The 27,894-nt window shown below is 45.1% G+C and overlaps 1 protein-coding gene across 1 annotated transcript in view; it reads right to left on the minus strand.

Moving 5' to 3' along the window:
* adamtsl3 (ADAMTS-like 3) overlaps positions 1-27,894 on the minus strand; it is a gene marked incomplete at its 5' end in the record, with an annotated part of 671,346 nt that overhangs the window by 152,417 nt on the left and 491,035 nt on the right. Inside the window, 2 exons of the mRNA XM_084308274.1 lie at positions 12,884-13,013; positions 13,627-13,922. Of these exons, the coding sequence (XP_084164400.1) occupies positions 12,884-13,013; positions 13,627-13,922 (426 nt within the window). The remainder of the gene's footprint in view (positions 1-12,883; positions 13,014-13,626; positions 13,923-27,894) is intronic.

Consider the following 27,894-nt stretch of genomic DNA (forward strand, 5'->3'; position numbering starts at 1 on the left):
ATTGAGATCATTTGCTAAGGAGATGTCACTATTCAGTTTGAGGGGGGTGCCTTTGTAATCTGTCATTGTTCTGAGGCCCTGCCACATGCCTCTAGAGTCAGCCTGAAGTTCAACGTTATCCCTGTAACGCCGTTTTGCCTCTATTACTGCTCTCCTGACGTTGTATCTTGCCGTCTTGTGTTCTTCCATGTTGCCTGTCACCAGCCCCGTGTTGTATGCTGATGTGCGCACTTTCAGAGCCTCACGGACGGATTTATCTACCCAGGGCTTTTGATTTGGGTAGATTCTAATTGTGGTCTTGTGTTGCATCCCCTTACTGGGGTGCGTAACAACAACTAATAAAGAAACTTGAACTTGATTTCTGAACTATGAATCATACTGTACGTTACCCCTGTGGTCGAGGGCAGTCCTAGCATCTAAATATGGCTTTTTCAAGTTTACAATATGTGGATTCTCCATAGCCATATAGGAATGATCAGTTGAAATCTGATGGATTTTGAATGGGTGTTGTGAACTCTAAAGTAATGAAATGTACTGTACCTCAGGTCATGTAAGAATAAGGTCAAGTTAAAAAGATATATACACACAATATATGTTACACTACAGTAAATGTGTACACATGTTTGTCTTAAGCCTTACCTTAAACTCACTGGAGACGTCGTGCGTAACCCTAACTCTTATCTAACATCAGCCCGACGGCGGGCTGTCACACACCACGCTATCCCACGCGGGGGCTGATTGCAACAGAAAGACAAACAAGAAGACAGGAAATTCCTTTGTTTTGACTCAAGCCTCTTTGGACCTGTACTATATAAGACTTCAGGCTATGGAACCGTTATGTTTTCCAGCTCTTACCTCTCAAAGTATAATAAATTGCAAATTACTTTGGGTATGCAATCGTCATTCGTCAGGCGTGTTGTGGAAAAATGTTTGCATGATGCATACAGTATGCATCACTGGAGACGTCACGCCTAACCCTAACCGTAACCTCACTGGAGACTTCACACCTAACCCTAAGCTTAAAGAGAGATCACTTGCTGAAACACGTGGTGGTTAATATCCTAATTAAAACGTTTCATAAAAGCTAAATGTGTATGTAGCCCATGCTATTTTCTTGTCTAGCTGAAACATTCATTACGGACTGTGAATTGGGTGACGCTCCCTGGAAGATTGTAATTTGTTGACGCTCCCTGGAAGAGTGTAATTTGTTGACGCTCCCCTGAGATTGACAGCCCTGGTACAGCCCTGCTTGTGAGCCGAGTGTGGAAAACTGTTCCTGGTTACAAGCAATCAACGGAGAGACAGAATATTGGAGCAGTTGGAGAATATTAGAAAAGTGACAGTTGGACAGAAAACGGTATACTTGCACAGAAAACTAAATATACTTGGACAGAAGATGAAATATAGAGGATAAAGAGAGGATTCCGGTGAGTCATACCGTGTTCATGCTAGCTAGCATTTCCTACTCATTGCTAATATGGGGCTACAGTGTGTAATCAAAAACCAGTCAGGATATTGGATGAAAGGAGAATGTTAACACAGTGATTCTGTTCACTGACATAACAGTGCTGGAACTGGACAAGGAAGAGAGAGGAAAAGACTAGCTGACTTGAAGACCGAATTGGAGGAGAAACCATTGCCAATTGAAAGACTGATAAACAAATGGAAGAATCCTGGTGAGTTAGCAAGTCAACTCGCTAGCTAACTCAAGCTGAGATGTTGTAGGGTAAAGCACAAGTGCAGAGTGAAATTGTGCGCCCTGCAGTTAATGTTACATGATCATCCTGTGTTAGTCAAGCTGCATATTTTTGTTTCTGAGTTACAATGTGGTTGTTATTGTGGTTATTGAGCCATACATTGTTAGTGTTGACTGATATGGTGCAAGGCTGTGCTATGCATGTGAAACCTGCCATAATGTGAGTTCCAGTAAATAATTGTTAGCCTAATGGTATATAATTACAGTATATGATGCTAATCTATTGATTGCCTGTACAATTCTGTGCAGATTGGTTTTTGTTACCCCCTTCAGTGAACACGGATCTGCATCAACTGAAGTGGTCTTCTTCATTGACCTTCTCCACTCACCATCACCCAACGGTCGGCTGGTGAACTTTAACTTGGCCCCTGGTGGTAGGAACAGAATATCCGTTCCCTTTTTGTTTAATTGAGTGCACTCAAAACAGACTTTATTGGGTACCCTTTTTTACTTCATTTATTTTCTATAAATGTGGACCATTTCATGGATCCTATAATGTTGTAATGTGTACTGAACCTGGTGAACTCCTTTAAGTTACATAAAAGGTAAAAGGTAGATCACGGTGCCTGTGTATTTTTCTTAGAGCCAGTCTCCTTGAACCTATAGTTGATAGTTGTACCACTGCAGTAGAACTGATAGTGTTGAATTGCAGTAGGTTACATGTACTTATCATGCCATGGATTAGGCAGGTAATAAGGATTGTTGTGGTCCCATGGGGAATGTACACAATTCACCCACATTTACCTCAGCATACAGTATTACCAAAACTTAAAGTTAATCCATTGAGAGACACTTGTTTAAGCCAGTTCTGTCCTGGGCCAATATCACTGCCATGTACAGTACAGTCCTCGACATGTTAATGTAGAGTTGTGTATTATTAGCCTGGTGTTAATCTGTTCTGCAGAGCAGGAGTCCCGTCAAGCAGGTGTCCCAGGACAGACACAGAGACAGACAGGAGGCTAAAATAAGTCAGAAGCAATTGCATGTCATCTAAATTGACATCTGTAGTCTGTAGAGTAAGGGAGGTTATTTCTTGTATTTCAATGTATAATCACACTTGTGGTGATACGTGATGTGATTTATATTAACCACTAGATGGCACCATCTACCAGGCTACATGGGCCACATGGGCCACACCCCAAACACTTAGCAGGGGAACTAGTAAGTAATGAGACACCTGTTTGATGCTGAACTGTATGCTACTTGCTACCAGTACCTAACTAAACTATATTGAAAGAACCCCAGTTTCTACATTGATAGAAAGAAACATTACAACACTGTCCTTTAAATCAGCCTCAAACCCCACCTTTTCACTCTTGCTTTTGACCCATTTTGTTTTGTTGTCTACACTCATAGATCACCACTGCAACATAAAAAAAAAAACAAGACAGTAAACATCCAGCATTAGTTGTCAAAGGGATGAAAGAAAGAGATACATCTGTGGGGGCAGCACTCCTCTAAAAGCTGTAGGAGCAGCACTCCTCTAAAAGCTGTAGGAGCAGCACTCCTCTAAAAGCTGTAGGAGCAGCACTCCTCTAAAAGCTGTAGGAGCAGCACTCTTCTAAAAGCTGTAGGAGCAGCACTCCTCTAAAAGCTGTAGGAGCAGCACTCCTCTAAAAGCTGTAGGAGCAGCACTCCTCTAAAAGCTGTAGGAGCAGCACTCCTCTAAAAGCTGTAGGAGCAGCACTCCTCTAAAAGCTGTAGGAGCAGCACTCTTCTAAAAGCTGTAGGAGCAGCACTCCTCTAAAAGCTGTAGGAGCAGCACTCCTCTAAAAGCTGTAGGAGCAGCACTCCTCTAAAAGCTGTAGGAGCAGCACTCCTCTAAAAGCTGTAGGAGCAGCACTCCTCTAAAAGCTGTAGGAGCAGCACTCTTCTAAAAGCTGTAGGAGCAGCACTCCTCTAAAAGCTGTAGGAGCAGCACTCCTCTAAAAGCTGTAGGAGCAGCACTCCTAAAAGCCTTAGGAGCAGCACTCCTCTAAAAGCTGTCAGAGCAGCACTCCTCTAAAAGCTGTAGGAGCAGCACTCTTCTAAAAGCTGTCAGAGCAGCACTCCTCTAAAAGCTGTAGGAGCAGCACTCCCCTAAAAGCTGTAGGAGCAGCACTCCTCTAAAAGCCGTAGGAGCAGCACTCTTCTAACAGCTGTAGGAGCAGCACTCCTCTAAAAGCTGTAGGAGCAGCACTCCTCTAAAAGCTGTAGGAGCAGCACTCCTCTAAAAGCTGTAGGAGCAGCACTCCTCTAAAAGCTGTAGGAGCAGCACTCTTCTAAAAGCTGTAGGAGCAGCACTCCTCTAAAAGCTGTAGGAGCAGCACTCTTCTAAAAGCCATAGGAGCAGCACTCTTCTAAAAGCTGTAGGAGCAGCACTCTTCTAAAAGCTGTAGGAGCAGCACTCCTCTAAAAGCTGTAGGAGCAGCACTCCTCTAAAAGCTGTCAGAGCAACACTCCTCTAAAAGCTGTAGGAGCAGCACTCCTCTAAAAGCCGTAGGAACAGCACTCCTCTAAAAGCCGTAGGAGCAGCACTCCTCTAAAAGCCGTAGGAGCAGCACTCCTCTAAAAGCTGTAGGAGCAGCACTCCTCTAAAAGCCGTAGGAGCAGCACTCCTCTAAAAGCTGTAGGAGCAGCACTCCTCTAAAAGCTGTAGGAGCAGCACTCCTCTAAAAGCTGTAGGAGCAGCACTCCTCTAAAAGCTGTAGGAACAGCACTCCTCTAAAAGCCGTAGGAGCAGCACTCCTCTAAAAGCTGTAGGAGCAGCACTCCTCTAAAAGCTGTAGGAGCAGCACTCTTCTAAAAGCTGTAGGAGCAGCACTCTTCTAAAAGCTGTAGGAGCAGCACTCTTCTAAAAGCCGTAGGAGCAGCACTCTTCTAAAAGCCGTAGGAGCAGCACTCCTCTAAAAGCCGTAGGAACAGCACTCCTCTAAAAGCCGTAGGAGCAGCACTCCTCTAAAAGCCGTAGGAGCAGCACTCTTCTAAAAGCTGTAGGAGCAGCACTCTTCTAAAAGCTGTAGGAGCAGCACTCCTCTAAAAGCTGTAGGAGCAGCACTCCTCTAAAAGCCGTAGGAGCAGCACTCCTCTAAAAGCTGTAGGAGCAGCACTCTTCTAAAAGCTGTAGGAGCAGCACTCCTCTAAAAGCTGTAGGAGCAGCACTCCTCTAAAAGCTGTCAGAGCAGCACTCCTCTAAAAGCTGTAGGAGCAGCACTCCTCTAAAAGCTGTAGGAGCAGCACTCCTCTAAAAGCTGTAGGAGCAGCACTCCTCTAAAAGCTGTAGGAGCAGCACTCCTCTAAAAGCTGTAGGAGCAGCACTCCTCTAAAAGCTGTAGGAGCAGCACTCTTCTAAAAGCTGTAGGAGCAGCACTCCTCTAAAAGCTGTAGGAGCAGCACTCCTCTAAAAGCTGTAGGAGCAGCACTCCTCTAAAAGCTGTAGGAGCAGCACTCCTCTAAAAGCTGTAGGAGCAGCACTCCTCTAAAAGCTGTAGGAGCAGCACTCTTCTAAAAGCTGTAGGAGCAGCACTCTTCTAAAAGCTGTAGGAGCAGCACTCCTCTAAAAGCTGTAGGAGCAGCACTCCTCTAAAAGCTGTAGGAGCAGCACTCCTCTAAAAGCTGTAGGAGCAGCACTCCTCTAAAAGCTGTAGGAGCAGCACTCCTCTAAAAGCTGTAGGAGCAGCACTCTTCTAAAAGCTGTAGGAGCAGCACTCCTATAAAAGCTGTAGGAGCAGCACTCCTCTAAAAGCTGTAGGAGCAGCACTCCTCTAAAAGCTGTAGGAACAGCACTCTTCTAAAAGCTGTAGGAGCAGCACTCTTATAAAAGCTGTAGGAGCAGCACTCCTCTAAAAGCTGTAGGAGCAGCACTCCTCTAAAAGCTGTAGGAGCAGCACTCCTCTAAAAGCTGTAGGAGCAGCACTCCTCTAAAAGCTGTAGGAGCAGCACTCCTCTAAAAGCCGTAGGAACAGCACTCCTCTAAAAGCTGTAGGAGCAGCACTCCTCTAAAAGCTGTAGGAGCAGCACTCCTATAAAAGCTGTAGGAGCAGCACTCCTCTAAAAGCTGTAGGAGCAGCACTCTTCTAAAAGCTGTAGGAGCAGCACTCCTCTAAAAGCTGTAGGAGCAGCACTCCTCTAAAAGCTGTAGGAGCAGCACTCCTCTAAAAGCTGTAGGAGCAGCACTCCTCTAAAAGCTGTAGGAGCAGCACTCTTCTAAAAGCTGTAGGAGCAGCACTCCTCTAAAAGCTGTAGGAGCAGCACTCCTCTAAAAGCTGTAGGAGCAGCACTCCTCTAAAAGCTGTAGGAGCAGCACTCCTCTAAAAGCTGTAGGAGCAGCACTCCTCTAAAAGCTGTAGGAGCAGCACTCCTCTAAAAGCTGTAGGAGCAGCACTCCTCTAAAAGCTGTAGGAGCAGCACTCCTCTAAAAGCCGTAGGAGCAGCACTCTTCTAAAAGCTGTAGGAGCAGCACTCTTCTAAAAGCTGTAGGAGCAGCACTCTTCTAAAAGCTGTAGGAGCAGCACTCTTCTAAAAGCTGTAGGAGCAGCACTCTTCTAAAAGCTGTAGGAGCAGCACTCTTCTAAAAGCTGTAGGAGCAGCACTCTTCTAAAAGCTGTAGGAGCAGCACTCCTCTAAAAGCTGTAGGAGCAGCACTCATCTAAAAGCTGTAGGAACAGCACTCCTCTAAAAGCTGTAGGAGCAGCACTCCTCTAAAAGCCGTAGGAGCAGCACTCCTCTAAAAGCTGTAGGAGCAGCACTCCTCTAAAAGCTGTAGGAGCAGCACTCCTCTAAAAGCTGTAGGAGCAGCACTCTTCTAAAAGCTGTAGGAGCAGCACTCTTCTAAAAGCTGTAGGAGCAGCACTCTTCTAAAAGCTGTAGGAACAGCACTCTTCTAAAAGCTGTAGGAGCAGCACTCCTCTAAAAGCTGTAGGAGCAGCACTCTTCTAAAAGCTGTAGGAACAGCACTCCTCTAAAAGCTGTAGGAGCAGCACTCCTCTAAAAGCTGTAGGAGCAGCACTCCTCTAAAAGCTGTAGGAGCAGCACTCCTCTAAAAGCTGTAGGAGCAGCACTCTTCTAAAAGCTGTAGGAGCAGCACTCCTCTAAAAGCTGTCAGAGCAGCACTCTTCTAAAAGCTGTAGGAGCAGCACTCCTCTAAAAGCTGTAGGAGCAGCACTCCTCTAAAAGCTGTAGGAGCAGCACTCCTCTAAAAGCTGTAGGAGCAGCACTCTTCTAAAAGCTGTAGGAGCAGCACTCTTCTAAAAGCTGTAGGAGCAGCACTCCTCTAAAAGCCGTAGGAGCAGCACTCTTCTAAAAGCTGTAGGAGCAGCACTCTTCTAAAAGCTGTCAGAGCAGCACTCCTCTAAAAGCCGTAGGAGCAGCACTCTTCTAAAAGCTGTAGGAGCAGCACTCCTCTAAAAGCTGTGGGGGCAGCACTCCTCTAAAAGCTGTAGGAGCAGCACTCCTCTAAAAGCTGTAGGAGCAGCACTCCTCTAAAAGCTGTAGGAGCAGCACTCCTCTAAAAGCTGTAGGAGCAGCACTCCTCTAAAAGCTGTAGGAGCAGCACTCCTCTAAAAGCTGTAGGAGCAGCACTCTTCTAAAAGCTGTAGGAGCAGCACTCCTCTAAAAGCTGTAGGAGCAGCACTCCTCTAAAAGCTGTAGGAGCAGCACTCTTCTAAAAGCTGTAGGAGCAGCACTCCTCTAAAAGCTGTAGGAGCAGCACTCTTCTAAAAGCTGTCAGAGCAGCACTCCTCTAAAAGCTGTAGGAGCAGCACTCCTCTAAAAGCTGTAGGAGCAGCACTCCTCTAAAAGCTGTAGGAGCAGCACTCTTCTAAAAGCTGTAGGAGCAGCACTCCTCTAAAAGCTGTAGGAGCAGCACTCTTCTAAAAGCTGTCAGAGCAGCACTCCTCTAAAAGCTGTAGGAGCAGCACTCCTCTAAAAGCCGTAGGAGCAGCACTCTTCTAAAAGCTGTAGGAGCAGCACTCCTCTAAAAGCTGTAGGAGCAGCACTCCTCTAAAAGCCGTAGGAGCAGCACTCTTCTAAAAGCTGTAGGAGCAGCACTCTTCTAAAAGCTGTAGGAGCAGCACTCCTCTAAAAGCTGTAGGAGCAGCACTCCTCTAAAAGCTGTAGGAGCAGCACTCCTCTAAAAGCTGTAGGAGCAGCACTCCTCTAAAAGCTGTAGGAGCAGCACTCCTCTAAAAGCTGTAGGAGCAGCACTCCTCTAAAAGCTGTAGGAGCAGCACTCCTCTAAAAGCCGTAGGAGCAGCACTCCCCTAAAAGCTGTAGGAGCAGCACTCCTCTAAAAGCTGTAGGAGCAGCACTCCTCTAAAAGCTGTAGGAGCAGCACTCCTCTAAAAGCCGTAGGAGCAGCACTCCTATAAAAGCCGTAGGAGCAGCACTCTTCTAAAAGTTGCAGTAGCCTTGTCTTGTATCAGCTCTTCAGAGGTGGAGACATTTCTGGCAAAACTAAAAGCTTTGTAAACTGTGCAAGCTTTAGTAGATTCAGTGGAATATATAATGAACAACACTTATAATATCGCTACCTGCTTTTTGCACGACCCTCCCTCAAATGCATAACTATGTATGAATGAGAGGAGTGCACTTTACCTAAACCCAATACTGCACATGTGCAGTAGGTGGACCCACACCATTATTGAGATTTTAAAACAATAAAGCCACAACAATTCATATAAATAAATACTTAACAGATGTAAACTGTATCTCAATTACAAACAATCTACACCATATTTGCCATTTACCTCTGCTAGATCAGTGGTTCCCAACCTTTTTCCCCCCAGGGACCCCCAAACATCTCTGATGAAATTCGCGGACCCCCTCCTAATAAGATACCATAAAATACTTTTTTTTTTTCATTTTAATAACAAACTGCTTATACACAGGCATATGCATCACAATTAGACCCACTATGCTTCTTTGACTTGTGCCTTCAATCAACAAATCTCATCTTGCACCATATGCATTTCAAAATGTTTGGCCAATATTCAAATGCTGTATTCATCCTCTCAAATCAGGCCCTAATGGTGAACGGTTTGCATTTATGGAACAAATCAATGCAACAAATTAAACTAAATATGAGACAGGAAATTCCAATCAGTAGCAGAGAGAATCTGTCCTAGCTGGGTTTAATACTTTTTTTTTGTCATTTTAATAACAAACTGCTTATACACAGGCATATGCATCACAATTAGACCCACTATGCTTCTTTAACTTGTGCCTTCAATCAACAAATCTCATCTTGCACCATATGCATTTCAAAATGTTTGGCCAATATTCAAATCCTGTATTCATCCTCTCAAATCAGTCCCTAATGGTGAACGGTTTGCATTTATGGAACAAATCAATGCAACAAATTAAACTAAATATGAGACAGGAAATTCCAATCAGTAGCAGAGAGAATCTGTCCTAGCTGGGTTTAATACCTTTTTTTTGTCATTTTAATAACAAACTGCTTATACACAGGCATATGCATCATAATTAGACCCACTATGCTTCTTTGACTTGTGCCTTCAATCAACAAATCTAATCTTGTACCTTATGTATTTCAAAATGTTGGCCAATATTCAAATCCTGTATTCATCCTCTCAAATCAGGCCCTAATGGTGAACGGTTTGCATTTATGTTGAATGAAGTAAGAATCCACTGCAGTAAAAATATCCTCACCTCGAGTGGTGGTAGTAAGGTTGACTGACATGAGAATGTCCTGCTTCAGATCCTCATTTTCAATATATTGCACATAAACGATGAGCACAGCCTCGTCTGCGACAGTTGTAGTTTCATCAAGTTGTATGGCAAATGGACCCTTTCTAAGCTTTTCTGACAGCTGCTGCTCGCAATCACTTGACATCTTATCAATTCGGTATTTCACTACATTGTTCGAGAGTGGTACTGATTTTAGTTTATCCGCCACCTGTGGGCCGCACAGTTTCTAAACCATTTTGATGCAGGCTGGTTTGATGAGCTGCTCGCCAATATTGTGCGGTTTCTTTGCTTTTGCAATTAAAAGCGAACACTCAAAGGAGGCTTCGGTAGCCTTCTGTAAATCACTGCCACCCCTGCTCCACGCTACTCTAACATCAACAGGCTTGTTCGCCTTGAGAGACTGTTCTTTCCTCCGAAAAAAGTCTGGATCCTTCCCAACGGTTTCTGGGTGCTTAGACGCCTGATGTCTCTTCAGCTTGCTGGGCTTCAGGCTCGAGTTTGCCAACTTTTCTCCACAAATCACACACTCAGGTCGTTTGTCTGGTCCCTTAGTGAAGCCCATGGTGATGTAATTTTCGCGATTGCTGTAGGTCCTAACTTTTTTTGCAGATGAGCTGCCATCATCTCCTTTTCGTTTGTCACACATTTTCGCCTCTGGCGGCTGACTGCAGACGAGCCGAGAAAGTTAACTAGCGTGCTAGGCTAGCTACAGAAAGTGATACAGTCAACTGATTCGCGTTTTAGCGGCTACCCGGTAGCCTACTGTTAACATTCAAAAATCATGTCTAGATGTTTATTTATTTATCTTTATTTTTTTATTGTAGTGGAGAGACTATTCATGCTTCTGATGATAAAAAAAATTTAAAAAAAAAAAAAAAAAAAAAAGACCTCAAATCATCTGTGGTCTGGCGGACCCCCTGCGCCCCCTGGCGGACCCCCAGGGGTCCGCGGACCCCAGGTTGGGAATCACTGTGCTAGATCACATAAAGTGATATTTGTTATAATCAAGACATGACATGAATAATCATGGTTAACTTGAAAGATATAAATTAAACAAGGTGGAGGCAGACAGTGAAGGAACACAATCAACCTTCTTGTTTAATATTTATCATTATTAATTTCCGGTGGACCAGAACACCACATATGTAATAGAAATGTGTAGGAGGTGGTGCCAAGTGTGCAGTGCACTCAATGAACATGCAATATTTTATAATGTTCTTCAGGACAGTTTTTTTTACCCAGAGCCATAACCACCATGAACTCTAACATGATCCATATCACCCCTTCTACTCTCCCCCACTACTGTGCCATAAGTATTTAAGTGCAACATATTCCTCTATTCACAAAGTGCAATAGATCCATACCTATACATCATATTGATATTGCTACTGTGAACGTTTGTGTTATTTTACATGTTGTGTACATTGTGTACACAGTGTTGATTTGTTGTGTAGCACCTTGACTAAACGAGAACAAGGCCAGTCGTTATCAGGTTGAAAAAATCATTCATTGTATCATTTCTCTTTTAGTGAACATTGGAAACGGGTCCCACAGAGCCAGACACACAGGGGTTAAACTGCTAGCTGTTGTTTTGTGAATAGAGCACACAAATCATACAACACAAGAAATAACTCCCTTCTTGTGATCCTATAAACTACAACCAACAATCTCAATATTGACTCAAACCGATTCAAGCAGCTCTGTTTATCGGTTTATCTGTTTATCTGCACTTTAATTCCAGCAGTGAGCTTCATTTCAAAGTTATTCTAACATGTCGGGGTAAATGATTATTGTTTAAAACATGCGGTTCGTTCTCAACGCAACGTCTCTGATCTCCATCAGCATGATGTCTGCGATACGTAAATGACTTCAACAAAACCGAGAGACAGAGAGAGCCAAGTTCTTGCCAGTGATATTGGAGCCACCTGCTCTGTGTGTGTTACAAGTTACTGGGTTTGATTCTATGGGTTGTACTGGAGATCTGGGGGCTTGGGCGGGCTTGATCCTTATCTCCCAGCTCTCTCTCTGGCTTTCTCTGGCTCTCCCTCCTCTGCACGTTTCATGTTTTGAAAGGGCCTTTCCTCTTTACTCACTTCAAATGGCATTAGTGTCCCATCACAGGACCAGAACATGAACTCATTATCCCAGTTATTCTGGGTGTTAGTAAATAATCATAAGTGGAACCATAAATACACTCCAAAGGCAGGAGAAGGGCCAGTCCCGTCGGGGGACACGGTTGAGAGACGCGCGGGCCTAGGCCTGTGGCGGACTCCTGTTTACGTTGGCATGGCACTAAATCAGGATGTTAGTACAGGAAGCGGAAACATCCCATAATGCCTCTCCACAAACACAGGAGTGTTTGCCCATGGTGGACAATGGTAATCAAGGTGATGATGTTGAGTAGCAAAACCATCGCAGCTATGCTAATTTGTGCGGTGCGAGAAGTTGCTTTCTACATTTGGAATGAATTCAGTAGGATAATGCTAATGTTGCTGCTCCCATGACCAGGGTCGGCACGAAGGCCTTGTCTCCATTAGCTATGTTCAGACTGACGGGGGTTAACACGGTTGGATTTGCGTGTGCATTGCGTTTCTTGTAAACTCTCTGGTTGCTAGGCAACCTTTCAAAATGCACACCAATAACTGCTAAGCCATGATAATACAAAAGTCCAAGCCAGCTTTAATCAGGTCTGGTCAGGTTGTGAAAGTTAAACCCTGGCTAGTAGAGACAAGGCATATTGGAGGTGTGCCCACCGTTAGTGTGTGTGTGTGTGTGTGTGTGTGTGTGTGTGTGTGTGTGTGTGTGTGTGTGTGTGTGTGTGTGTGTGTGTGTGTGTGTGTGTGTGTGTGTGTGTGTGTGTGTGTGTGTGTGTGTGTGTGTGTGTGTGTGTGTGTGTGTGTGTGTGTGTGTGTGTGTGTGTGTGTGTGTGTGTGTGACTGTGTGTGTGTGTGTGTGTGTGTGTGTTTATAGGATGCGTGTGAAAGTGAGTGAATGAGCACTTTGAATGGTTGAAAGCACCATTTAAATGCAGTCCATTTTACATTAACCATAACTGTATGGGTGTTAGTAACACTGACAGGGTTAGGGGTTCCATTCCCTGTGTAGCTCAATGTGTAGAGCATGTCACTGACCAAATACCACTCATGGAACTACAAGGCTTTTTGCACAAGATTCAGATATTGTCTACATTATCTACGCTACCAAATGGCAAATGGTGAGGCGCTAGGCCATTCAAGGGTTGAATCTAACCTCAGGAGGCCGGGTTCAGGGTTGAATCTCACCTCGGGGGGCAGGGTTCAGGGTTGAATCTCACCTCGGGGGGCAGGGTTCATGGTTGAATCTCACCTCGGGGGGCAGGGTTCAGGGTTGAATCTCACCTCGGGGGGCAGGGTTCAGGGTTGAATCTCACCTCGGGGGGCAGGGTTCAGGGTTGAATCTCACCTCGGGGGGCAGGGTTCAGGGTTGCAGATGCGGAGCATGGTGGTAGGTCTGCCGGAGGGGTCACACAGAGAATCCTCCACCTCCTCCGCTCTGCTCCTGTTCACACACCTCACCACGGCCGTCTGCTTCCCTGGAGGACAGAGAGACAGCAGGACAATGAAACAGTCTTCTTCCCGAGTGTCAAAAGACATCCATACTTAATACAAGAAGTCAGTGATAGGAAAATACATTATTCACTCTCTCTCAACTATTCAGACATGTTTGTCCATTGTGTGCGAGAGTGGTCCACGGGATGTATGACTTGGGCAGTGTCATGTTCATCCAATCACTGAGGATGTGGGCATAGACATGATTGACAGATGAAGTGGCCAATCTCTGAAAACAGTGGGTGTTGTGTTTGCGGACAGGAAGGTGAACATGTACAATACACCACAAAAACCCTAGTGCCATGCTCTACCCACTGAGCTACACAAGGAATGGAACACCTAACCCTGGCAGCATTAGTGCCTTGCTCTACCCATTGAGCTACAAAGGAAATGTAACCAGGGTCTATTGAGCTACACAGGGAATGACACCTACAGTATAACCCTTACAGGGTTAGTGCCATGCTCTACCCATTGAGCTACATATGGAATGGAACCCCTTACCCTGGCAGTGTTCGTGCCTTGCTCTATTCAGTGAGCCACAAAGAGCAAGAGGAGAACATTGTATCCTCTGCCTGTGAAACAGTGCAGATCCCTCACCAGCAGCGCAGGAGGCAGAGCAGACGGTGAAGCCTCTGTAGTCCCAGTGATGGGGCTCTTCTCCCTGGGTCAGAGGGCCACCGGGCTCCTGGTGGCCGCGAGCGAAGCCCGGGACTCCGGTACAAGGCCCCAGGTTACAGGGCCTCCCCAGCCGAGGCCGGTCCTCTCCGCACTCCTCCTCCGGAAGGTCCACCTCCGTCTGGGTGAACGAGAGCATCACTTTGCACTTCACCTCCCGTGTCTGTCTGCCCGGCCCGCAGGTCACGCTGCAGGGAGACCACGGCCCAGGGATGAACCTGGATATAGTCAAGGACATGAGAATGACTTAATGGGTATGTCCCAAAATGTATTTTATTCCTCCATTCCTGTGACCTGGAAATATACATTTTATAAATGTACTTTTATTTATATATATTTTTATGTAACCTTTATTTAACCTCTTAAGCCCGGTACTGGTATGACCACCGACAATGGTAATCCGACCATTTTTCCACGTAATTTGTCGGACGTGATTTTCGTGTTTATATCTCATGGGTTGAACAAACCTCAACGTTATTGCCATAAAATACAACCTATATTGTTTCTTTACCTTTCTGTGAACGTCTAGAAAAAAATCCGGTAAAAAATGGCAGAGCTATAGACAAAAGTAACTGTACTTACAGTAGATTTCCTTCACAGTATTTGCTGCCCTGTAACGGGCGGTGGTACTAAATCCAGATTTAACTCTGCCTTTGGAAAGAGGAGATTTGGCCCGATCCATAGATGTATGACTTGGCCATAATAAGGTAATTTATAGGCCTGCTATTCTATATTCATATTTCAAATTGCATGTGTCTGGATGGCAAAATTCTGTACTGTATCTACAAGAAATCCTGTGAATCATCTTTGTTAATTTGCTTAGATTTTTAGTACACTTGATCTCAAGAAGGTGATGAATTCACTTTTGGTCAATGTTATTCTGGCGAAAATCCTGAAAATATGGCTAGGGCTTAAGTTAAGAGGTTAACAAGCAGGTCAAGTAAGAATAAATAATTATTTACAATGATGGCCTGGCGAGAGGACAAAAGGGCCTCTCAAATGGTAACAGGGACAGGGGACAAAAACATTTAGAAAATAAAATAGAAAAGAGACAGAATATACATACATCACAGAGGTAAGGGAAATAATTAAAACGCACATCAAACAAACAACCAAATGAAATGACAAGGTATGTACCACATGAAGCAGAACAGATAAATTACAGTTAAAAGGCTGGGTGACAGTTTCAAGTATGTGTAAACTCTGCGATAGAGTCCTTAAAAGGAGTGAGGGGGATCAATTTGTCCATTTTCAAAGAGATAAAAAAAAAGATGAACATGAAACAAGTGAACTGTATTCAGATAATTTGATTGAAAATGCCTTGAAATGAGACACATTGAATACAAGATAATTCCTTTGCGGAGTGACCTGGTAATAATGAGTTCTTTGGGTCCTTCTCCTATCGATCTACTCCAAGCGATCCAGAGTCAAGTATGACAAGCTGAAACCTGTGGGAAATGTCTTACACTCCGCAATGAAACAAAGATTTATATTGAATATCTTCAGCTGCTTCTAGTAATCATGTCTGGAAAACATGCAGGAAGTATTGATTTAGACGTTGTTCAGGAAATACGTACCTGAATGAAAGTGAGCACAGAATATTTTGTGGTGTAATGATAGTTTTTTATCAGCGAGCCAGGTGCAGATTCTGCCGAGTTCAGAGCTGAGGGCTTTTTCAACCTGCAACTTGTTCCTGTCAGAGACCAGCATTGCTGAGAAATCCGCGAACAGGAACAAGTTGCAGTCACAAGCTGATGACATGTCATTTGTATAAATTAAGAACAGTAACGGTCCTAGTATACTTCCTTGTGGAACACCACAGCTCACTGGGAGGGGGGGGGGGGGTAGTGTACTGTTTACCTCCACCATCTGTTCTCTCCCCTCCAGGTAGGATTGCATCCAGCTCACTGATAAGCTATCAAAACCAATTGCTTTTAGCTTGTCAATCAGAATGGAGTGATTGACAGTGTCGAAAGCCTTTTGGAGGTCCAGCATGACCATGCCGCAGTATTTGCCCACGTCCACCTCTTGTTTGATGTGGTCGTTCAAATAGAGAAGGCATGTGTCAGTGGAGTGGGATGTTCTGAAGCCAGATTGGAATTCGTAGATTAGATTTTTTTCCGCAAGGTACTTTTCAACCTGTTCGTAGACTATTTTTTCCATGACTTTCGAGATGGAGGTAAGAATAGAAACAGGGCGGTAGTTGCCTGGTTCTAATTTGCTGCCTTTTTTGTGCAGGGGGTCACTCTCGCAATTTTGAAGTATTTGGGGACGTGTCCCTGTTTTATGGAGAGGTTTATTATGTGTGTGATGACTGGGGTGATGGCGGCTGCTGAGTCTCTTAGGAATTTGGAGGGGATATTGTCATGGCCAGTGGCCTTGTTAGGTTGGAGGGCGCTCAGAGTACCTCAACTGTTGTTACCATTTCAAGTTTGAAGTCGTCTTTGCGGACACCTAGGTTTTTGTAGTAGGCTAGGATGTGTTCTACCCCAAAATGCCCTGAGTGGGAGGGTAGTTTATTAACCAGTGTTGTGGCTATGTTTGTAAAGACATTTTTTAAGTATTTGGCCACATCCAGCTTGTCTGTGATGAGAGTGTTTTCTGTCTTTATGTTTATGTTTGTAAATCTGGTTTTTATTTTTTTGCTGCAGCCTATTGGTTGTTGAGTAATTTCCAAAGTTCACAGGGTTTGTTTTTGTTTTCCTCAGTTTTGTCATTTGTCAATTTTTTTGTGCAGATTTTATCATGGTGTTTACATAATTTCTTAGTCTGTTTCTTTGTATGACTTCAACCACGTGGGCTTGGAGATCACTGTTTGAGCTTTTGGCAAGCTAGAACTAGAACACTGCTAGCTAACACTGCTGCTGCTAGCTAACTAGAACAATGCTACAGTAGTTAACACTGCTGCTGCTAGCTAACTAGAACACTGCTATCTAACATACACCTATTCATCGTATGTCTCAACAACATAAGACATATTCCAGAATTCAGATCCTGCTGTCAGCCTATGTGCGATGTGTCATCCAAATCTGTCTTGTAGTTTGCTTGTAGATTTGTTACGGACAGGTAAACAAAAAGACAGATATATACACGCACACACATGACCATTTACATGATTTCCTGCAGATTAAAACGAGAGAGAGAGAGAGAGAGAGAGAGAGAGAGAGAGAGAGAGAGAGAGAGAGAGAGAGAGAGAGAGAGAGAGAGATAAATGGGAGAGGAGAGAGAAAGACAGACGGAGAAAGATGGAGAGAGATGGGAGAGAGGAGAGAGAAAGACATAAAGATAGAGATGAGAGAGAGGAAGACAGACCGACAGAACATTCAATGTTTGAATTAGAATAACCAGACACATCTAATTTTTACATCTCACTTGACTTTTTTTTGTTTCATTATAAAAGCTGGGGGGGGGGGGGGGGGGGGTCGGAAATAAAAGTAATTCCAACAGCACGTCTGTAAAAGTTGTTACGTTTGTCAAAACTGAGTTCCCCACCCCCATCTCCTCCTCCTCCACCTCCTCCTCCTCAAGTCAAAACCAGAGGGGAGGTAAAACACACATGCACGCACGCACGCTACGCACGTAAACACATTATCTTAGTCTCCGCTTTAGGAAATGTTGTTTAATGAGACCTTCTCCTCCCTCCAAACCGCTGTGTGTCATGTTTAGAGTAATGTGTCCGTGTCATTAAGACTGGGATTGTGATATTAGAATCACAGGTTTGATCCCTAATGAGGAAACCAGAGTATGGCTGACGGTCTGGGATGGAGAGCTGTTCTGTTAAAGAGACGTGTTAAAATAACACAGGATCGGTTGACTGTGTTATATTAAAGAGACATGTTAAAATAACACAGGATCAGTTGTCCCTGACTGTGTTCTATTAAAGAGACGTGTTAAAATAACACATGATCTGTTGACTGTGTTATATTAAAGAGACATGTTAAAATAACACATGATCTGTTGACTGTGTTATATTAAAGATACATGTTAAAATAACACAGGATAAGTTGTCCCTGACTGTGTTCTATTAAAGAGACGTGTTAAAATAACACATGTTCTGTTGACTGTGTTATATTAAAGAGACATGTTAAAATAACACAGGATAAGTTGTCCCTGACTGTGTTCTATTAAAGAGATGTGTTAAAATAACACAGGATCTGTTGACTGTGTTATATGGCTGCCAACAACGAGTATACTCGCTATAGCCCGCCAATCGAATAATGCCAACAACGAGTATACTCGTTATTGGATCATTATTTCTTTGATTCGCTATTTCCATTCATAAACATGCAGGCAGCTGTGTGTTATCACTGGGGATGGGTCTGAGATCGCAAAGGTACCGCCGCCTGCCGCCTTGCGGCCGCTATTGCACTACATTTGAAACGATGTGGCTTGGTGTCTGGGCCGATCTGCGGCCTGCGGGCGGAGTCTAACTACTCGGGCAGGGTAAACGCTTATAACGCATGCATCGACGAGGGTCGGGCCCCCCGGGTTCATGTTCATTGCTGGATTACGTTGGAAACACGATCGCGATCAGTACTTGGAATGGCGATCAGATAATTCGAATATTCTTTCCGGGACAGATCCTGGTTAAGGTAAGGGCTAAATGGTATCAATATTGCGTTGATCCAAAAATTCTTTCATGCGATCGGGAGCGTGTGTGTGTGTGTGTGCCGTGTTCCGTTGGTAGCGATCAAAGCACGGAGGGGCGCCCCTCCCCCCCCCCTCCCCCTTCATGCATCCATGATGAAACATAATACCGATAATCTAAATTTGATTTGAGAACAGTAGCTAGTCCAGGGAAGAAACGATAAAGTTTTTACTAGAATACACGTTGCCGGCCATTATGCAGCATTTTGGAAATTACACCAGACCGCCCTGAAACTACACTCATATTCACAACGGTATAAAACGGAAATGTATGGATGGAAAAATGATCAGTTTTTTGCATCTTGACCGGAATAAACTCAATGACAATCGACTATATTATTAGATCCATAGCTATAATATAGATTTAGGCCTGCAAACACAGCGACATATCCCCATGTTAAAAGGCGATGGCATTTCAACGGTAAGGTAAACAGCGACCCCTGGCGCTGAATGAGTTAAAGAGACGTGTTAAAATAACACAGGATCTGTTGACTGTGTTATATTAAAGAGACGTGTTAAAATAACACAATATGTTGTCATTGTCATTGAATGAATGAGTAAGTGAGTGAATGAACAAATGCATGAGTTAATTAAATAATACACAACTAAATGAATACATGAACGAGTGAATTAATGAATGAGTGAATAAATAAATACATGATTTATGAATGAGTGAATAGTTGAATGAATGCATGGGTGAGTAATTTAATAAATAAATTAATTAATGAATGAGTGAGTAAATTAATGTATGGATTAGTGAGTAATTGAATGTGTGAGTAATTGAATGAATGAGTGAGTAATTTAATGAATTAATGAACGAGTGAGTGAGTGTTGTATATTTATCTAAATAAAACCTGTAAATTAAACAATAGAAATTATGCACATATATGAAATAGCAAAGAACTAGGTTATTTTCTCTTAGAAAATAGAGACTCACAGCCATGCCAAATCACCTGTTAGGTTAACCATACATTTGAGTCAACAAGAAGGCTGTTAACTGGCCTCAGTCTAAATGGTGACAGATGGCCAAAAGCTACCTTGAGATGTACGGAGGGGAAACACTGAATACAGCTGAGGGAGGTCAGATTACCTCTAAAAAATGGACTTAGGTTAAACATTGCCATACGCATGGCAAGAATTGTAAAACTCAGCCTTGGTAAGAGCTGTAACGGAGTCACACGTTATTTGTGAAAGTTAATTAGTTATTAGGTCAGGGAAGGACAAATGTGGATAGCCTTCAAATAAGCTGAGACCAGCAGAAAAACGTGTTTGTGTAAGGTTTAGAAGAGATTTTATGACTACACAGCCCCACAGTTCAAAGGAAGGGTGATCGTTTCATACAGATGTACTGAGACCACAGGATGAAACCTCTTTCCCCACACAACAAAGTGGGATGGAGGGCCCAATACTTAACTTTAAGTCAGAAAATGACGGCCTGAAGGCCAGCACCAGAGTTCTGTTTACTTTAGCTAAGCAGTCCAAACAGGCCATTATTTCAATCTGTATGAGGGTCGCATTCAGGGACACATGGGTAGATCATTCTAAGAGAAGACTAGTTCCTGTCCCCTCTGTAAGGTCACCTTGTAACGCTGTTTCGCAAGACCCAAATGACTGTCACTTAGAGGGGAGACCTTCTAGCCAATAGAAAAGCATGCTCTCTGGGGTGACGGCACTGGATGGCGCAAGGGCGGGGGGGATTCTCTCTTCTCTATAAAACCTGCAGGTTGAATGATGGAGGGGAGACAGAGACGCAGAGACACAGACACGCAGAGAGAACGGAGACGCAGAGACTGGAGAATCCACCCCACCAGTTCGAGAATAAGAGACGCCACTAAGAAGCCCTCCGGGAAAAGCTGATTAGAGATAGAAATAATTGATGCTGTGAACCAGATAATTTAAGCTGTTGGATATTCCAATAAAGCAACGGTCAGACTGTTTACACCTGCCGCGCTATCTCCGCCTCCACGTGATTTCCAAAGGACCACATTTGAATGAACTGTTACTTTAACGGGTAATACAACGAGCAGAGTAAGCTATTCCACTATACACTAGAGAACGATCATATAGCTATAACATAGAATCATTGAGAATATACGTTAATCTGGCGCCATGACTGCCGGGCTGTACATCCGAACGGAACCCAGGACAAGGACACAACAGAACTTCAAAAACTCTCAGAGCAGAGCAACGACGCCTGACTACACCATCCTCGAGCAACAACAACCAGCAGAGGTCAAACGGTGAGTTGAAGATGTGTCTGTATTGTCGGGGTTTGTTTGGGCAGATTTCGAACAGGGGTAGGGAATGGTTGCATTGGCGCGATCGAGTTAAAATCAATTGAGCGCACAGCCGTATCGGCACTAATGTAATGAAGGGAATTGGCGCAATCGGGTTGGACAATAATATAGTTCAGGTCGCGCACTGCTGAGGGGCTGGAGGATTGCGCCAGGTTAGGCGACAGAGACTCTTGTTTAGAATCGTAGGTTCAAATGCAATGACAATAACTAGAGACGTCTGGTTTGTACGTTGCTAAAGACAAATCGACGTCGTACGAATCCGTTTAATTCTTACGGAACAAGGGATCTGGAGCGCGTAAGGTAGTCCTCTTAAACCTCGGAAAAATTAGCACTTGTGCACTGGGGGGTTAGAAAGAACTGCGCTTATGTTCGAACTAAAAAAACTGCACTTAGAAGCGATGAGGCATTATATATTTAAAGGACTTTGGTATGTAACAATGTATATATGTTGTTTAGATGAAATGGGATGACACATGCATGGTATCATAGCTATGATCAAACGTACGTCATCATAATGCTAAACGTTGCGGATTACTATATTGCTGCAGTATACGGAATGAAGCCGTTTTATACCCGAGAGCTAATGCTGTACAACGCAGGGCTAATACATGCTAAGCTACGTTGCGAGCTAACGGGAAATGCTGGAGGCTAATAATGTGTTGAAATGACGGAACTTGTAGCTTCATCCCTGGTGGCTGAGAGGCTACCGGACGACGCTATATGCTATCCCTGGTGGCTGAAAGGCTACCAAATGATGCTACATATATACAAGGTTAACCAGTGCTAAAGATGATTATGTTGCTGAATGAAAGTATGAGTGTAACTGTGCGGATGAGAGAGAATGTGTGTAAATGAGTCTGCTAGAGGTTATGAAGTGGATGCCAGTATTTTTTGTATCATTATGATAACTCTAGGGACGGAAACGGCCGCGGAGACACCATAACACTGTCCGCGAGAACGACGTACATACCTTATGGACGCTGCGTTGCGATATCGAATGAATTGAGTGAATGGCGAGTGAGATGGAACCAAAAGGATGTGTGACGTTCTTTGAATTTTTTTTAATCAGTGGTAATAAGGTCGTGGTTTAATGTGGTAAAGATCAAAGAAAGCAGGGTTCTTCTTCTGCTGCAATGAATTAATGGCAGATCGCGGCCACCACTGATGACGTCACTAGGGTGCGTCTGTTTGGAGGGGCCTAGAGGGGGTGCTTTAGATTTGAAATACGGGGCTGGATCGGGAGCGTTAGATTTAAAATACGGAGCCGGCCGGGGCCGGACGGGCGGGCAAACTAGAAAATGTTACTGTAGGATTTAACGAATGCTTAATAAAGTTAAAATTATGTTATAAAGTATGACTGGGTTGTGCAAAACGTCGCGATGTGTTGTGCCGCTCAAATCAACAGGATAGTGGGCCGTATAGGAAAAGGGTTGTAGGGGCTAGGCTAAGCTAACTAGCCGTGCTAGGCTAATCGAGCGATAGCAACATTGAGCTAAGCTAATTGGGCTAACAGTATTAAGCTAATGGTGTTAGCGGTGGACAGCTAACTATGCTAAAAACGCTAAGCTAACTATGCTAACATGCTAAAGCTACCTGTGCTAACAATGTTGCATGCTGGGAGTCTCGGGGTATCGCGTGATGCTATTTTGGCTGACAGCGAGACCTCGTGTTTGTAAACAGGACGTGAAGCTCTTGTGATGACATCTCGTGGGAAGCCATCTTGAAAATGATGGACTGCGAGTCGGTACAGAGGATTCTGGGAATTAGGGTTCACATATTGAGCGTGTTAGCTGACGCCATGAAGTGGGTGGCGGCGTGATGACGCAGTTGTATTAGGAGGGTGAGGGCTCCTCCTATAGGACGTTGGGGGTACTGTAGTGCAATAGAGGTGATGTGCGAACATATGCACCAGAGGGCGGTGCTGCCTAGTAGATTGTTCCACCTCTCCTAGTAGATTGTTCCACCTCTCCTTCACATGCTGTGCTGTGACGGGACTTGCGTGAGCCCCCCCCACCCCTCTGTGTCTCCTCTCTGTGCCCCCTCCCTCTCTCTCTCTCTCTCTCTCTCTCTCTCTCTCTCCCTCCCTCTCTCCCTCCCTCCCTCCCTCCCTCCCTCCCTCCCTCCCTCTCTCCCTCCCTCCCTCCCTCCCTCTCCTCTCTCTCCCTCCCTCCCTCCCCTTTCCCTCCCTCCCTCCCTCCGTCCCTCTCTCCCTCCCTCCCTGCCACCCTCTCTCCCTCCCTCTCTCCCTCCCTCCCTCTCTCCCGTTCCTGTGTGCGTATGAGTCACGTGTCCGTTCTAATGTTTGCAAACAATGCACCTTTAGATGTAGTTGTGATGCGCTCTGCTCACGAGGACAAGTTTGTAACATGAGACGCACATGAGGTCTTGTTTCGCATTTAATTTAACCAGATGTGTGGAGGCTTATTTCCTGATACGGGTTCGAAGATAACTTCACAGTTATTGGCAATTTGTTTCCTTATATCGCTTCCTCCAGGGTTCCAACTTGTGTTGACAGACGGCAACCCTGCTCAAATACGGAGCGTCAGCGCTCTCGCTGGACTAGAAGGGTGCACTCAGTAGAGCACAGATGTCCGCCAGGACGGCAGCCACACATGATAGTGATAATAATGGATTGGATTTGTGATGCGCTTTTTGTTCGATGGGATCCCAGAGTGCTACGCTACAGGTTTAAAACAGTTATAGGGAAGAAATAGAACATGGTTAATTAGAAACATAGAATAAACGGAGGATTTAAAAAACGAGGGCGATAAAGTTAAAATAGGAGGCTGACAGTCGAAGGCCTTTTTGAACAGGTGGGGTTTCGGCCTGCCTTCTCCCTCCCCCCGTCCCCCCCTCCTCCCTTTGTCTCGCCGTCTCTCTTTTTCTTTCCCTCTCTCCCCCTCTCCCTCCCTCCCTCCCTCTCTCCCTGCATCCCTCCCTCCCCCATTCCCTTCTCCCTCCCTCCGTCCCTTGGGGTATAGTGGTGGCTTTTAGGAACTCCATGCAAAGACCATTAGTTGTATTAAGCGGTGGGTTAACTGGACCAGGCTATACAGTGAAGTCTGCTGGTTGATTCTGGAAATAGAAAGAAAATAAATAAATCTCCCTTCATAGCATCCCCCGCTCCTTCCCTGTCTGTGCCCCCCCTCCCGTCATAGCTCCCCCCCTCCCTTCATCTGTCTGTGCCCCCCCTCCCTTCATCTGTCCTCCCTCTCTCCCTCCCTGTCTTCCTCCCGCTCTCCCTCCCTCCCTCCCTCCCTCCCGGTATCTCCCCTTCCCTCTGTCTATCCCTCTCTCCCAGATGGACTCTGTTGATTGATTGGTTGATTGAAAACTTTATCAGAATGGGTGCAATACAGTACGGCTCAATACACACGATTGTTAAGGGGATGCAGACCAGGGAAAGACTTTCGTCTTGTTTACATCAGGGTCCCCCATTTTCGGTTCATCAGGACATACATGACATGCAGTTAGTTAGAGTATTCGAGTTAGGTTGCCCTTATGGTGGGCTTGAGGCAGTGGTTGTATTAAAATAGTGTTTACTTTACGGAAGGATAAGTTAATATTCATGGTCGTTTGGGAACTCCTCTTCCGTATGTATGTCTCTCCCCCCCTCTGTCTCTCCTTGTATTTCTCCCTGTGTCTCTCCTTCTCTCCCTCCCTTCATTTCTCCACGTGCGCCCCCCCTCGATGCCTTGCCTTCAAATGGATTGTGGGTACGTTACGGACCGTTTCTAGTTGGGGTCCCTCCAACCCCCAGACTGGCCCTCTTGAGTGTGGCGTGTGTGTTTGGGCTGGGGGCAAGGAGTTTGAGTGTTTGTTATAAGGGAGATGGGTTTTACATTAGGTTGGTTTTGGTTAGAGACGGTTGTGGCGTGTTTTTTGTTCATTTTAGGGAAAGTGCCGGTCCCCTAGTTTCCCCCTTCGGTTGGGGTCCTTGGAGGCAGGGTTGGCTTTGCGTCTTGTTGTGTGTTATTGGTTGGGTGGTTGTTTTAAACTACGTAGCTGTTATGTATGTGAAATAGGTGCCGGTGCAGGTGATGGTTGGACGAGTTGTGATATTCCTTGGAAGGGGGCTTGGGGTGTTTTCGTTCAGGTTCGAAACTGAGGGAAGATGCTTTGGGCTGTGAAATGACGGGTCTCTGTGGATTCAGGGATCATGGGGAATGTTGCGGTGGGTATAGTACTGGGGTTCATGAATTTAATAATGTGGACAACTGGGCTATGTAACGGTCAGGGGTTTAGTGACCTAAGTTGCTGAAGATTAATTTTTTCCCATGATTGTGGTTGGAAGCAGTGACGCCACCAAAGGTTTTTTTTTGGTGGTGTGAGGGGGTATGTGTGGAAAAATAATGTAGAATGATGTTGTATGAAGAATGTGATGAAGGCGTGAGATGTAAATGTGGTGAGAAATGTAGGAAGAAGTATAGTTTTTGATTTTCATAGTAGAAAGCAAGTAGGGAAGTTAATATTACATTTATACATAGTTAATACGCGGAGCAGTCATTTAAAGTATAAATTATGACAATTTCATCAAGGCAAAAAGAAATTGGAACAGATGGCTAACCAAGTTTACCATTTGTTAGAATTGATAGGTTGTGTGGAACTTAATGATTATGTTCCCCAGAGAACCAAAGGTGAAAGGAACACACAAAGGATTGGAACCTCCAGTTTCCGGTTGGACAAACGGACAAAAACAAGTAAAGCCGTATCGTTATATTCAAGTAGATCACACCGAATCTCTCTAGAAGAATTAGTATAGGAATGCCCGACATTTCCAATGCATAAATATTGAGGAAATGACAAGGGAAATGCCACTGTATTAAGTGTTATGTTTTTGCTTTCTTTTTGCACAGGCTCGGCGAGGACTGGGGCTCTGACGATTTCAATACCAATTGGGGAAACGGCTATATGAGCCTTGGTATAGTATGAATGATAAGAAAATTGTCAATCCCTGTCTGCACCGGTATAAATCTGATAGTGTGGGTGATTTTTAACTCAAGTAGCGAAAAATAGGTTTGGACACAGAGAAACTTGTTCTTCCAAACGGTGATTGCAGGTGTGTTTGGAAGTGGTGAGAATGTCGGGTACACAGGAAGTTCACCTTAGTGGAACATTGATAGAAACAACTGAAGGTTTAGAAGCAATAACAATAGCAAAAGTAGACAATCTGTCTATTGCAATGACTGGAAATATCACAATAGAAGTGAAGAAGCCATGGCCAAAGAGATTCAGGCCTTTACAAAACCTTGTATTTAAGTATAAAAAAGGAGGCCGTTATAGATTGAGAAACAAAAATAAAAAACAGAAAAAGAGAGCACGAAGAGCGATGAGAAGAAGTAATGCCGACAATAGCAATAGGCTGACAACCTTTGCAAACACTCCCGTAGAAAGATTGATATCTGAAGTTAATCTGATTGAGTGGGATGTGATGGAATTTCCTCAGGTGACCAGTATAACAGAGGGACTGGAAATAATGACTTTGATTCCATTACAGGAGGTCTTACAGGAGAGAGAACCAGAGACAACGGTTTTACTCCAACCAGAACCGAGCCACACTGGAGTGTCCATTGCTGGAGACTACGATTTAACCGAGGAACAAAGAAAGCGACGGAAGCGAGCGGCGTTGTTACAGCCGTCCCACAAAGTCCACTCTGGCCGTACGGCTGAAACAGGGACCGATAGCAGGTATGGAAATGTACACAAACAGTTTCCACAGCCCAGTCCAGTCGTCCCTCGAGACCAAAGCCAGGATGAGAGGCGTGGGCCGGAGACAAGGAGCCAGCCAGCGAGGGCCAGGGGGGAGGAGGAGGAGAGGATGACGTGCCTCTCTCCAGAAAGACAGAGAGCATTCACGGAAGCGTCCGAAAGACATGAGAAGCAGCTGGCGGTTGACCAAGTCACACGCGAGAGGGAGGTGCTAGAACAAGAGCTGGCGAAACAGACTGTGATCATGAGTGATGTAATTTTGGAAATCATGTTTCGTACTGCAGAACAAGGACTCAGTGAACAAGAGAAGACACTTGCCCTGTTACCTGAACAGGGAGCGGAGCAGCGAGGGAATGATGACAGCCGCAGGGGGGGTGAGTTTCCAGGCCCCTCCCAACAACAAAAGGCCCAAGGTGCGGCGGCTGGGAAGAACAGGTATGTCCCTCTCTCATCCAGACAACAGAACTGGCAGCCCCAAGGAGGGAATGGACGACAAAGAGGGGGACCGCTTGGATGGCCGGCATCAACTGAGTGCTGGAAATGTGGAGAAATCGGCCATCTCGCTCGATCATGTGGCAAAGGGTGGTGGGCTCAGCAAGAGTCCAATAGAAAGCAAGAGTAGGGAGGGGGTAGGCTCCCCGAACCTCTACTCTTGAACAGGCGGCGGTGGAATCGGAAGATTCCCTGGGCACGTTAAATCCTTTCTATAGTAAGCAAGGGAGATACTGAATGGCCCTCGTGTCTGGCAAGATGACCAACATCTTACTGTGTTACCGTCTAGTCGGCCCAGGTAACGTTGCATGTAATGTATATGTGGGAACTGGGTGGTAGGTGGACGACGGTCCAAACCTAGAAGTGGGGCGGTGCACCGGAGGGTGCACAGAACCTACTGAGAACAGGCCAGGCTGGTGAAAACGGTCAAAGTTTCCATTCCCATAGCAAGTGGGGTGGGGATCAGACCGTAGGTTTCAAAAACTGAGTGGCTGAGAGGTACTACGGACCTCAGCCGCTTGGGGTCCTGACTTGATGATGGACTATGAGATCTCTATCGACTGCGTCACCGGTCGGTCCGATGAGCATTATGACCCTATTGGCATAAATGCGTCGGGCTCAATGTACAGTCAGGCCACAGTAAGCCGAAACCGAATGCGTTAGTAGGCGAGTTGTGCTTCTGTGATCAGCAGGTTTGAAAAGAACCACTGGGAAGCAGAGGGGTAAGGGGTGTCAATTCAGAGGAATCTGGACTGTCACTCCTAAGACTGAAAAGGGATCCAGCCTTAAACTGCACCTGAAGGTAAAATAAGGGGACTTCTTCCGTTCATGTGAGGAGACCTTACCGCCAGAAGTGGAGACCTGCATCTCTGTGGGGGGAGAGGGGCCGGCGTCGGACAAGGCAGCCCTAAGAAAGGAGCTGGTTGTACCGTCGTAGCGGACTGCCTAAACCTTACGGGGAGAGGTGCATCTAAGTAGGGGAAGGAGTGCATCCGAACGGGAGGAGGGTACTCTTAACTGGAAGGAGGTTAAAAGGGTCAAAGCG

This window comes from Notolepis coatsorum (genome assembly GCF_963971535.1).
Source record: "Notolepis coatsorum genome assembly, chromosome: 2".
In the NCBI taxonomy this organism is placed as follows: Eukaryota; Metazoa; Chordata; class Actinopteri; order Aulopiformes; family Paralepididae; genus Notolepis; species Notolepis coatsorum.